A 12,719-nucleotide genomic window follows, 5' to 3' on the forward strand; every position below is an offset into this window, starting at 1 on the left:
GTGGCAAATAGCTACGAATTTTGCCACGAATAATTAGCGACGAATTTTGCCACGAATACAGTTCGTGGCGAATAGCGACGAATTTTACCACGAAATTTATTTGTGGCAAATTAGCGACGATTTTTGCCACGAATCAATTAGTCACGATTTTTGCCTCGAATTATATTTTCGTGGCTAATTTAGCGACGAAAATTACCACGAAATTTTTTTCGTGGCAAATTAGCGACAAAAATTGAAATTTTTTCGTCGCAAAAATTTGCGACGCCGAATTAGCCACGAATTTTTTTTCGTGGCTAATTTCGTCGCAAATTCTTTTAGCCACAAATTTTTCTAATTTTTTCGTGGCAAAATTCGTGACTAAAACCTTGTTTTTTTGTAGTGTTAAAAATGCTAAATGAAATGTGTTACAATGATGAAAGGCAAGCCATATCCTATACATGGTCCCATATTTTTACATTGGGAGATGAGTGGAAAAATTCCATGTTCTTAACGGAAAGGGTTTTCTTGAGAAGGGTACGTAAATTGAAATGAAGAGGGGCATTTCACTTCTCTAAATTAAACACTACAGGTAAACCATTGTTTGACTCATTTGAGCCTGAGTATTTGAATTCTTTCAAATTACTGCTATCAAGAACCAGCGTACATCGGGGCAAAATGGAATTAAAATTGACATTACAAGGTGAGAAAAATGGTTATAACTTTATGCTTTCTTGCATCAATCTTCGAGTGTCTTTATTGTAGATGAACTCAAACAAGAATTTAAGTGCCTTAAAGTGGTGAAGAGTATTTTTTTCTCTATCATACACACTTTTATCCCTTGCATAACCAAATTGAGTGTGCAAATTCATTTGTAAAACTCAGTCGGTGATGATCCTCCACTAGGGCAAGACAAATGAGTTACCAAGTTAGAAAACCATGGCCAGGAATATCCATCAAAGATGAAGACCCTGAGAGTCCAAATGTGTCGAAATGTTCAAAAGCACATGGAGCCGCAAAAGTCAGAGTTTGACTGGTCCATGAATAAATTGCAAGTAAATGTGTTACAAAAAAGGGTTAATACCACCAAAACCCCTAAATTGGTACACATGTGACAAATTTATCTCAAACTAATTTTTTAACCATAAAAAATCCCAAACTGGTACATCTGTGATAAATTTACCCTACACTAATTTTTTAACCACAAAAAATCTCAAACCGGTACATTTGTAATAAATTTACTCTCTGTTAAATTAGATTAATATCACGAAAAACTGCAAACTGGTACACTTCTGACAAAAGGAGGATAAAACCTTAAATTGGTACAACCATCAACTGCCACGTGTCATCTAATTCATAAATTTGATAGTAAAATTTAACGGAAACTAACGGATGATAAAATTGTCATTGGTCTACCAGTTTGGTGTCTTTGGTGATCAAAATATTAGTTTGGGATAAATTTATCCTAGGTGTACCAGTTTGGGGTTTTTCGTGATATTAACCCTACAAAAAAAAGGCCAAAGGCTTAATAAAGAGCGAAAGATGTGGCCGAAGGCCAAGCCAACAAAAATCATCCCAACGAAGCCGTTAAGCTGTTGCGACCTTCCATGAGATGAACCACCAAAGGGAAAGTTAATGAATTACTAAGCTTATATATTTAGTGCGGGCTCTTCCAAACTCATACCAATTCGAGTTTTAATTTAATCAATTTAAACATGCAAATCATTTTATTCGAGAGTTGCCACCAATTTATTGTGGGTCAATTAGAAACCGAAGTAAAGTGTGGGCAAACGTTTTACTTCTACGAATTAGAGATTCTTGGATACTAGGACTTGATTACTATAGATTAATTTAACGCTCTTTTGGTACATTTTCTCTTTATTTCAAAAATGTTTGGCAAGTAGTTCCGATCGATTTTAAGCTCAAACCTCTAACATGCAGTGGGTGATCATGCGGGTGCTCAATCAATAATGTAACATTCAATAATCAAAGTGATGAGTAAATTGCAAAGAATAGGCAATAATTTGAATACCTTAGGCAAGCAAAAGCCCTATTAATTCTGGTAATGATCTGCAAGATGTCAATTAAAAATGCATACGTAGCCTAAATATGACTTCCAAATGATTATGCAATTTTAACAAATTCTTTTTTTTGTGTGGTTTTTTATTGTTTATGAAAGCTAAATTATATGTGATTTTAATCTAAGTTTAAAATGCATCAATAATTAAACTAGATATGCAACATAACCTAACTTTAATGAGGGGCAAAATTATGAACTAAATTAACATGACATGCAATTACTATGGCATTGAATTGATGACAAAGAATTTACGATATGGCAATGATGACATGGCAATGCGACTACGTGGCATGTGATAACATGGTAATGATGAATGGCAATGTATGCAACTAATTCTATATGATTTATGAATGTTATTCTTGTGATCTTCTTTTAAATTTAAAATAGGAAACTACCTAAATGTGATTACCTAATATGAACGAGGAAATAATTTAGAGTAAATCCTATTTTAAATTAGGCATTTTCTTAATTACTACATGGCTTCTAAATATGCAATTTTTTATATTTTCCATAATAGGAAAATTTAATGATATGCCATTTATAAGCCCACATAATCAAATATTCACCAAAGTCAAAATAGGAAAGAAAAGGCAATTTGAATTCGATCTTAGGTCTTAAAGATTGAAATCTTGATTATACGCATGACCCGAACAAGAAATTTCCTATTTAAGAATCACCTAAAATCTCACAACAAATCATGCTAGAATCACAATTTAGGTAATAAGATATTCAAATTGAGTTTGGTTTTTTAGGTTTCCTCAATTGGCAGATTGTTTTCCAACGGTGACTGACGGCGAGGATATTATGTCTGAAGTATATAAAACTTCAGTTCCTTAGTCCAAAGTTGCAACTCGTCAAGCTTTCTCAAGCCCATCATCTTCAGTGTCAACATTCACCAATGCTGTCTTCTCGTTGCCTCTTCCTCCTCGCCTCGATCACCTCCTTCCTCTCTCTCTCATCCTCCCAAACCCAACCTCCTGCTCCTTCCTCTCTCATCTTCCCCGTCGTGAAAGATGAGGCATCTCGCCAATACTATACCACCATCACCCTCGGCACGCCGCCTTCTCCCGTGAAGGCGGTGCTCAACCTCTTGGGTTCATACTCGTGGTTCGACTGCGGCGCCGCCCGCTACAACCCATCGTCGTCCTCATCCCACCACCCCATCCTTTGCAGCTCTGCCAGGTGCAGGGCCGCCCGAGGTGGCGGCTGCTTCAACGACACGTGCAGCGTGTACATGTACAACCCGCTGACGGAGGTTGTCATCGGCACCGGGCTCGGCGAGGATGCGGTGGTGGTGCACCACACCGATGGGATCAAGTACACGTCGAGAGGAGTAATAGTAAGTGTGATTTTGTTATAAAAAAAAAACTTTGAGGAATGAGCAAATGAAAGTGCATTTGATATCAGAGACCACTGGAAATCAATATCAAAAGCTAAGTTTAGTATATTATCATATTTGAATACCCAAGTGCATATATATATGGAGACATCACATTAAATAGGTCTCAATTTCAAATGTCGTAAATTGTAAATTCTTTGTATATTGTCAAATTTTTGTAATGTAGAAATGAAAAAAGAAAAATAAAAAATTTTAATTGTGCACTCATTGTTCTCTTCCATTTTCCGCAGCAACTTCCTTTCTCTTGCGTGCCTTCGGAGTTCACGCGCGGCATCTCCACTGCCGGCAATGGCGTGATCGCGCTTTCCATCAGACCAACCTCGCTCGCTACAAAGCTCTCAGCCGACCTCGACCTCCCCCACAAGCTTGCTCTTTGCCTCCCATCTTCATCATCCTCCTCCGGCCACGGCCATGGCGACTTCTATGTCGGCGGTGGCCCATATTTCAGGCCTCCGATCAAACAGGACCTCTCGAAGTCGCTCCTTGTCGCTCAGCTGCTTATCAATCCCGTCAGCCAACCCTCTCATGGCTCGGCATCTCCGTCCGACGAGTACTTCGTTGACGTGACTGCCATCAAGGTCAATTTCGCTCCTGTCAATTTCAAGGCATCGGTTTTAGCTATCGACAAGAACGGAAGCGGTGGGACCAAAATTAGTACTCTGACTCCGTACACGGTCCTCCACTCGGACATCTATAGACCTCTGATTGCAGAGTTTACCAGGCAGGCAGTTGAGAAGAAGATGAGGAGTGTGACATCCTCAAATTCGACCATATTCGGAATGTAATGAAATGATGATTTTAATCGATGCACTATTAGTAATTCTCGCTCTGAATTGATCACTCATGAGAGACTAACCGATTGGGAAAGGCTGTTAATGAATTAAATACGCACGACCTGAAAACTCGATCAGGGATTGACAATTCGACCATAAGGATTGACGAGGGACAATTTTGAGCCATTATAGACCGATCAAGGGATGGTTATAGAATGATTCGCCAATAGCATACAATCGGATCGCGGGTGATTCCGTTTGACCGTTGTATGTATTGCGAACGATCCTAAACCCATTGACTGATGATCGCGTACTTTGGAACTGACGATTGATCCCTCGCAATTACATGACAATCGAGATCATCCATGATTCGAGAAAACTTAAACGTGGTTTGATACCGAATCAACCACGGGTCGAATTCGCGTAACTCCTAAAAGCCGCCCGTTAGTTTGAGATATACTAAAGTCGCAATTGATTGATTTTTACCACGAATTAGAATCCGAATTTGGATGTCGAATCTTCGAGGATTTCAAAACTAAATTATTGGACACCGCCTCATTGATTTGCTCGTTTATCGGTTTGCTCGACATTCTCGGAAAAGGATTTAACGGGCCGAGAATTTGAGCCCACGAGGGAGTGGGCCAGACGAAGGCACATTGGGCCTCAAGCCCAATGTGATTCGGCCACATGGGCCCAAGGCAAACCCAAGTGGCCCAATTTAGCCCATTGAATCCAATTTCAGGCCCAATTGCAATTCAAGCCCAAGTTTGAGCCCATTAGCATTTTCAAGCCCATTCATAATCCGTTTGAGCCCAAATTCGGTTATACGAGCCCGTACGAAATTCTAGCTCGTATACGCGTATAAGTATTTTTATACCTTGTGAAATTACCAAAATACCCTTCTTGCATTTATGACAAAGAAACCAAAGAAATGATGAAGAAGACTTTGGGGGTTTGGCATTTATGTGGGGGGAATGATGATGAAGACTTATAGGGCATGCATTAAAGAAGAGAAATATCTCTCTTGTTCCCTCTCTTCTCCCTCCCGCGTCCATTCCTCTCTCTCTCTCCTTTTTCCTCTTCCACGGCAACTTCCCCTTTTCTCTTTTTTTTTTTGTTGTTCCTTCGGCTGAGCAAACAGAACAGCCCCCTTGCTGTTGTGTTGCTGCTGTGTTGCTGCCGTGGAGCAACCAACAGCCACGCCGTGACTCCCCGCCGCCGTGCGCAACCCGTCCGTGCCGTTTTCCGTCGCCAAATCGCCTCACCGAAGCCAAACCGATTCTGTGGCTGCTGTCCAGCCGAGACCCAGTCGTCGTCGTCTTTCCGTGTCGATTCCGGACCGTGCAAAGCGTAGCCCTCGCCGCCGCCGACGCACCGGTGTCTCCGGAATTTTAAACGGGTGAGTTATCGCCCTAATCCCTTGCTTAGTAGGTTAAACTTCATTAGAGCGGATTAGTTTAAGTTAATTGTGCTTAGTACTAATTGATTAGGGATTAGTGATAATCTATTGGATTAATTATATTATTATTTTATTAATTTTCGGAAATTAAATAATAATATTTTATTAATTTTCGGAATTAAAAATATTATTATTTTATTAATATTTTTGTGGAAATTCCGAAATTAAATTGTGTTTATTTTAGGCTTAAATTGTGATGCCTAAGTTAGAATTTGCCTTATATATTGGTTTGTATGCCAAATTGAATTGTTTGGTTAATTTTGAGTATAGCATGTCGGGTATTTAATTAATAAACCCTGAGGTGTCGGGTTTATTTGTTAAGTTTTATGTGAGAATTATGTTGTGTATACTTGAATATAGAAGCATGCCAAGTTTGGAAATTTATTGATATGTGCATAATCACGTGTGAATATTTTAGTACATTTTTTTTATGTGGAGAAGTTGGATATTTCAACGTATTAGCACGGATTATGTTTGCATTGGCTATTGAAAATTATAATGATGGAACCTGAGTGTTGCTATGTGTGCATGATCACCTAAAGGTTCCTTTCGTGCCCGGTTATATCGGAAAACCGTATACCGGATGACCGCCAACCTAGGGTTTGGCCGTGGCCCTAACGGGTGTCCCCAATTTGGTAATTGGAAGCCGTCGCTGGTAGCAGGGGAGACGTAGTCATTCGCGAATCGGATTCGGAATGAACCCATTTATGGGATATGCCGTCATTGTGGTTGGGTGAGACGATGCCGTGCCCGATGGGGCGGGACGATGCCCGGATATACCGGAAGACTGCCAACCTGAGGCGAATATCACGGGTTGTGCCGTAGCCCCTGGTGTGGCTGTAGTAATTGGAATACGCGTGAAAGATTATGGTGGCATTGCGCTTGATTATGAGATGAAATTGCTAGGCACGGTATGGGACGGGCCGAAGCGGTTTCACTTTATAATCGGGACACGTGTGAATGCATTGTACTTGAGAAAATTGATGCGTATTCTGATTGTATTATATGCTTATTGCATTATTATGGCATACGGTGAATCATAATGTACAGGGCGTGTGCATGTGCCCAGGGCAAGGTAAGGTTGCTTGTGATTGTGTTGTGAAGTACCTGTATGTTCTATATTGAGTTGTCTGCCATCGATGTATTGCATGTGTTAGGTACATCCGAGATGAGTTGACCTCCTAGTCGAGGCTTAGGTCGTGAACTCGCTGAGATTTATCTCATTCGTTGTTGTTAACCACTTTTCAGGTCATCCGATATGAGTACACGTACCGTTCCTTGGGAACTGGCTTTTTGAGGGAGAACACTTTTTGAGGTTATCCTCGTAGATAGAGGAGCTAGGTTAACCCGTACCTGTTCTGGTTGTAATCGGGAAGGTCCGCGTGGTGTTCTTGTAATATATTAACCCGATGTATTGCTGATGATGTTGTTTGAATTGAGGTGTGTTTTCCTGACTATCCCTGTTGTTATGATTGGGAGTTTTTAATTCGCTTTCGCATGCGTTTAATCATTAGTAATTCGATTGGGTCGGCGATGCATCCTGGGACGTCGCATTTATAACGACCTTGGTGGGATGTTAGTGCGCTCGAGGGTCGGGGCGTGACATCCCTGTTTAAGTGGTATCAGAGCATGGTTAGCTCGATCCAAGTTTGGTCGATACCTGGAGTGATAAGGTGCGATGAGTTTTGGGATAGTTAGCTAGGAAAACGTCTTGTGCCTGTGCTTGATTACTTGATTTTATTGTTAGAAGCGGGTTGTTCATGACTTCTAATTCCTTGTTGGAATTGGAAAGTAGGTTTCTGTGAGAATCCTGCGAGATGAGCAATCCTGAGCAAAGGATTCCTAGGAGAAGGGCAGCTTTAAATCAAATTGGTACTGGAGGAAGGGCTCAAGAGGATCCCAGGTTAGATAGGATTATGCAAGCCCTAGAGACTTTGGTAGGGCAGCGAGCTCAGGACCAAGCTGCAGCTCCTGCTGTTCCTGCCGCCGCACCTGTTGATGTCCCGTTATCTGGGATCGGGATTGGGGATCGACCAATGCATAAGCTGGTCGAACAATTTCTGAAGCTAAAGCCGCCGGTTCTCTCGGCGTAGGTGATCCGTGTAAGCAACCTCCGGGTTAGAGAATTGGAAAAAGGTTTCGCCTTACTTCGGTGTTCTGAAGAAGAAAAGGTGACGTTAGCGGTTTACCAGCTGCAGGGTAACGCTAGCACTTGGTGGGAAGCCACTCAAAGAAGAGTCTTTCCTGAAGGTACGGTTCCAGGGTGGAATGCCTTCGTGGAAGCATTTAACGGGAAATACTTCTCAGACTGCGCAAGAGAGCGGAAGATGGCTGAGTTCCAACAACTTCATCAGAATCATCTGTCAGTTGATCAGTACGAGGCGAGGTTCGCCGAGCTGTCAAAGTATGCCCCGAGATTAGTCGAAGAACCGATCGATAAAGCAAGGAGATTCCGAGATGGTCTGAAACCGGAAATCAAGGATCAACTAGTACCCTTGAACCTGAAGAATTATGATGAACTGTATGAACGGGCTCAGCTGATTGAGAGGAACATGGCAGAACGTACAGCCGCATCTGGATCGCGGTTTGTACCTAATCGGGATAATCGTCGATTCGGGAAGGGACCGATGATTGGAGGAAGGTATCCTATTCCACCCAACAAGAAGAGTGGCGTTGGGAAACCGGCATACAACTCCAATGCCGCGTGTCGATTTTGTGGGAAAAGGCATGGGAACGGCCCTTGCCCAAACAAGACAGTGACAGTGACGTGCTTTAACTGCGGCCAACAAGGCCATTATTCGAGGAACTGTCCCCGTCAGAGGATGCCATCTCAACAAACCCAAGTGGGGCAACAAGCTAGCAATGCTTCGCAAAATCACCTAAATCGGCCACAGGCGCAAGGAAGAGTATATGCTATGGCCAGAAAGGAGGCGGAAGATTCGCCTGGTGTGGTCACAGGTACGGTCTCTCTTCAAGATTATGCTGCATATGCACTATTTGACCCGGGAGCTTCGCATTCATTCATCTCTGAACAATTTGTCAGATTAGTGGGGCTTAAACCGAAACCTTTGGATGTAGTTCTTCATGTTACCACTCCACTAAAAGAGGAAATGTTAGTTACAGTAGGATGTCTAGACTGTAAAATAGTTATTTGTGGTAGAGAGGAATTGATAGATTTACCGGTCATAGCGATGTATGACTTTGATGTCATAATCGGAATGAATTGGCTCACTAAGCAACGAGCTATAATGGATTGTTACCGTAAGGTAATTCAGTTAAATCCATTGAATCGTACCAGTTACGAGTTTGTGGGAAGCAGAGGAGGAACCTCGATCCCTTTGATTTCGTCGATTGAGGTAACTAGGCTATTGGATGATGGATGCCAAGGTTATCTAGCGACCGTAGTTAATTCATTGGTTGAGGAACCAAGAATGGAGGACATAGCTGTTGTGCGTGATTTTCCAGATGTCTTTCCGAATGAATTACCGGGATTACCACCTGAAAGAGAGATAGAATTTATAATCGAGTTGGCTCCTGGGACAGAGCCAATTTCTAGAGCGCCTTACAGAATGGCATTATCAGAACTGAAGGAATTGAAGGTACAGATGCAAGAGTTGCTAGATAAAGGATTCATTCGCCCTAGTGCATCACCTTGGGGAGCACCTGTATTATTCGTGAGGAAGAAAGATGGTTCGTTACGTTTGTGTATCGACTATCGACAGTTGAATCAGGTGACCATCAAGAACAAATATCCGTTGCCAAGGATAGATGACCTATTCGATCAACTGCAAGGGGCGTCGGTATTTTCCAAGATAGACTTGAGGACAGGCTATCATCAATTGAGAATTAAGAAGGAGGATATACCGAAGACAGCATTTCGGACTCGGTACGGTCATTACGAGTTTACGGTGATGCCGTTTGGATTGACTAATGCCCCAGCTGCTTTTATGGACTTAATGAACAGGGTGTTCAAAGCATATTTGGATCAATTTGTCATAGTATTCATTGACGACATACTGGTGTATTCGAAGAGCCCTGAGGAGCACGAGCAACACTTAAGGATGATTTTACTAACCTTAAGAGAACACGCACTTTACGCCAAGTTTAGTAAGTGTGAGTTCTGGCTCAGTCGAGTAGCTTTTCTTGGTCATGTGATCTCTGGTGAAGGAATCTCTGTGGATCCAACAAAGATTGAGGCAGTTATGAACTGGCCGAGACCGACAACGGTAACGGAGATTAGGAGTTTTCTAGGTTTGGCCGGCTACTACAGACGATTCGTAGAAAGGTTCTCTGCGATCGCTACTCCTATGACACATCTACTGAAGAAGGAAGCAAAGTTCGAATGGACGGATAAGTGTGAGAGGAGTTTTCAAGAACTTAAGCACAAGTTAACTACCGCTCCAGTGCTGACGATACCATTCGGTCCTGGAGGGTATGAGATTTATAGTGATGCGTCACTTAAAGGATTAGGATGCGTTTTAATGCAACATGGAAAAGTAATTGCATACGCGTCCCGACAGTTAAGGCCACATGAGTTAAACTACCCGACTCATGACTTGGAGCTAGCGGCGATCATTTTTGCCCTAAAGATTTGGAGACATTATTTATACGGTGAAAAGTTTCAGATTTACACGGATCATCAGAGTTTGAAGTACTTATTTTCTCAAAAGGAATTGAATATGAGACAGCGCCGATGGATGGAACTTCTCAAGGATTATGACTGCGACATCCTGTATCATCCAGGAAAGGCTAACAAAGTAGCGGATGCGCTTAGTCGAAAGTCTGCCATCGCGCACCTGATGATTAAGGAATGGACTCTACTTGAGAGAGTACGAGATTCAGAGTTCAAGTTTGAAGTTGGTCACCTTTCAAGTCTGTTGGCTACCTTAAGAATCGAGCCAGAGGTTCAGGCTAAGATTAAAGCGCTGCAGTTAATGGATCCTGAAATTCAGAAGATTCTGCAAGGGGATGCAGATAAAAGAAAACCTGATTTTCAGGTGACTGAGGATGGAACTTTAAGGTTTCGCGGACGACTGTGTGTACCCGACAATATGGAACTCAAAGATGAGATCCTATCAGAAGCACATCGCAGCAAGTACAGCATTCATCCAGGTAGTACCAAGATGTATCAAAATCTACGTCAACACTATTGGTGGAGTGGCATGAAAGTGGATGTAGCCAAGCACGTAGCCAGGTGCTTGACGTGCCAACAAGTGAAAGCGCAGCATTGCAAACCAGGTGGACTGCTACGACCACTTGAGATCCCAGAATGGAAATGGGAACACATCACAATGGATTTCGTGATGGGTTTACCAAGGAGTCAGAGAGGTAATGACTCTATTTGGGTCGTAGTGGATAGACTGACTAAGTCTGCTCATTTCATTGCTGTACGAAAGGACTTTACCATGGACAGATATGCGGAATTGTATGTACGCCATATTGTTCGCCTTCATGGAGTACCGGTGACGATTACTTCGGATCGAGATCCCAAGTTCACCGCTACATTTTGGAAAAGTCTTCAAGTTGCCATGGGAACGAAGCTGCAGTATAGTACAGCTTATCATCCGCAGACGGATGGTCAATCCGAGAGAACGATTCAAACTCTCGAGGATATGCTGCGAGCTTGTGTTTTGGATTTCAAGGGCAGTTGGGAGGAACAACTGCATCTCGTTGAGTTCGCTTACAACAATAGCTATCAACAGAGTATTAGAATGGCACCATTTGAAGCGTTGTATGGTAGAGCCTGCAGAACTCCGATATGTTGGGATGAGGTTGGAGAAAGGAGAATAACGGGTCCAGAGTTGGTACAGCAATCAGTTGAGGCAGTTAAGGTCATCAGAGAAAGGCTTAAGACAACTCAGAGTCGTCAGAAAAGCTACGCAGACAAACGACGAAAACCTTTGGAATTCCAAGTAGGTGATCACGTCTTCCTCAAAGTGTCACCTATGCGAGGAACTTCACGATTCGGCAAGAAAGGAAAGCTAAGCCCAAGATATGTTGGACCGTTTGAGATTTTGGAGAGGATTGGAATCTTAGCTTATCGTCTAGCTTTACCGCCGAAACTGTCTCAAGTACATGACGTCTTTCACGTATCGATGTTGAGAAAGTATGAACCTGATCCGACCCACGTGCTGAATTACGAAGACATAGACGTGGACGATAAAGTGTCGTATGTGGAAAGACCGGTACGGATTGAGGATAGAAAGGAACACGTGCTACGGAACAAGACGATTTCATTGGTCAAGGTGATTTGGCAACACCACGGAACGGAAGGAGCAACTTGGGAAAGCGAAGAAGTAATGAGGCATCAACACCCCCATCTTTTTGAATAGTATGGTTATTTGTAAATTTCGAGGACGAAATTTCTTTAAGAGGGGAAGAGTTGTGACATCCTCAAATTCGACCATATTCGGAATGTAATGAAATGATGATTTTAATCGATGCACTATTAGTAATTCTCGCTCTGAATTGATCACTCATGAGAGACTAACCGATTGGGAAAGGCTGTTAAGGAATTAAATACGCATGACCTGAAAACTCGATCAGGGATTGACAATTCGACCATAAGGATTGACGAGGGACAATTTTGAGCCATTATAGACCGATCAAGGGATGGTTATAGAATGATTCGCCAATAGCATACAATCGGATCGCGGGTGATTCCGTTTGACCGTTGTATGTATTGCGAACGATCCTAAACCCATTGACTGATGATCGCGTACTTTGGAACTGACGATTGATCCCTCGCAATTACATGACAATCGAGATCATCCATGATTCGAGAAAACTTAAACGTGGTTTGATACCGAATCAACCACGGGTCGACCCGCGTAACTCCTAAAAGCCGCCCGTTAGTTTGAGATATACTAAAGTCGCAATTGATTGATTTTTACCACGAATTAGAATCCGAATTTGGATGTCGAATCTTCGAGGATTTCAAAACTAAATTATTGGACACCGCCTCATTGATTTGCTCGTTTATCGGTTTGCTCGACATTCTCGGAAAAGGATTTAACGGGCCGAGAATTTGAG

General features: G+C 42.4%; 1 protein-coding gene across 1 annotated transcript; it reads left to right on the forward strand.

Moving 5' to 3' along the window:
• The first annotated feature begins 2,954 nt into the window (after positions 1 to 2,954).
• On the forward strand, positions 2,955 to 7,458 carry LOC115685019 (probable aspartic proteinase GIP2). The gene is made up of 3 exons (XM_056313549.1): positions 2,955 to 3,395; positions 3,686 to 4,204; positions 7,435 to 7,458. Exons 1-3 carry the CDS (start codon positions 2,955 to 2,957, stop codon positions 7,456 to 7,458), a joined length of 984 nt encoding a protein of 327 aa, XP_056169524.1.
• Positions 7,459 to 12,719: the final 5,261 nt, after the last annotated feature.

Source organism: Syzygium oleosum, unplaced genomic scaffold (genome assembly GCF_021117445.2).
Source record: "Syzygium oleosum isolate NSW1041296 unplaced genomic scaffold, Sole_v2.1 Sole_v2.01, whole genome shotgun sequence".
Classification (NCBI taxonomy): Eukaryota; Viridiplantae; Streptophyta; class Magnoliopsida; order Myrtales; family Myrtaceae; genus Syzygium; species Syzygium oleosum.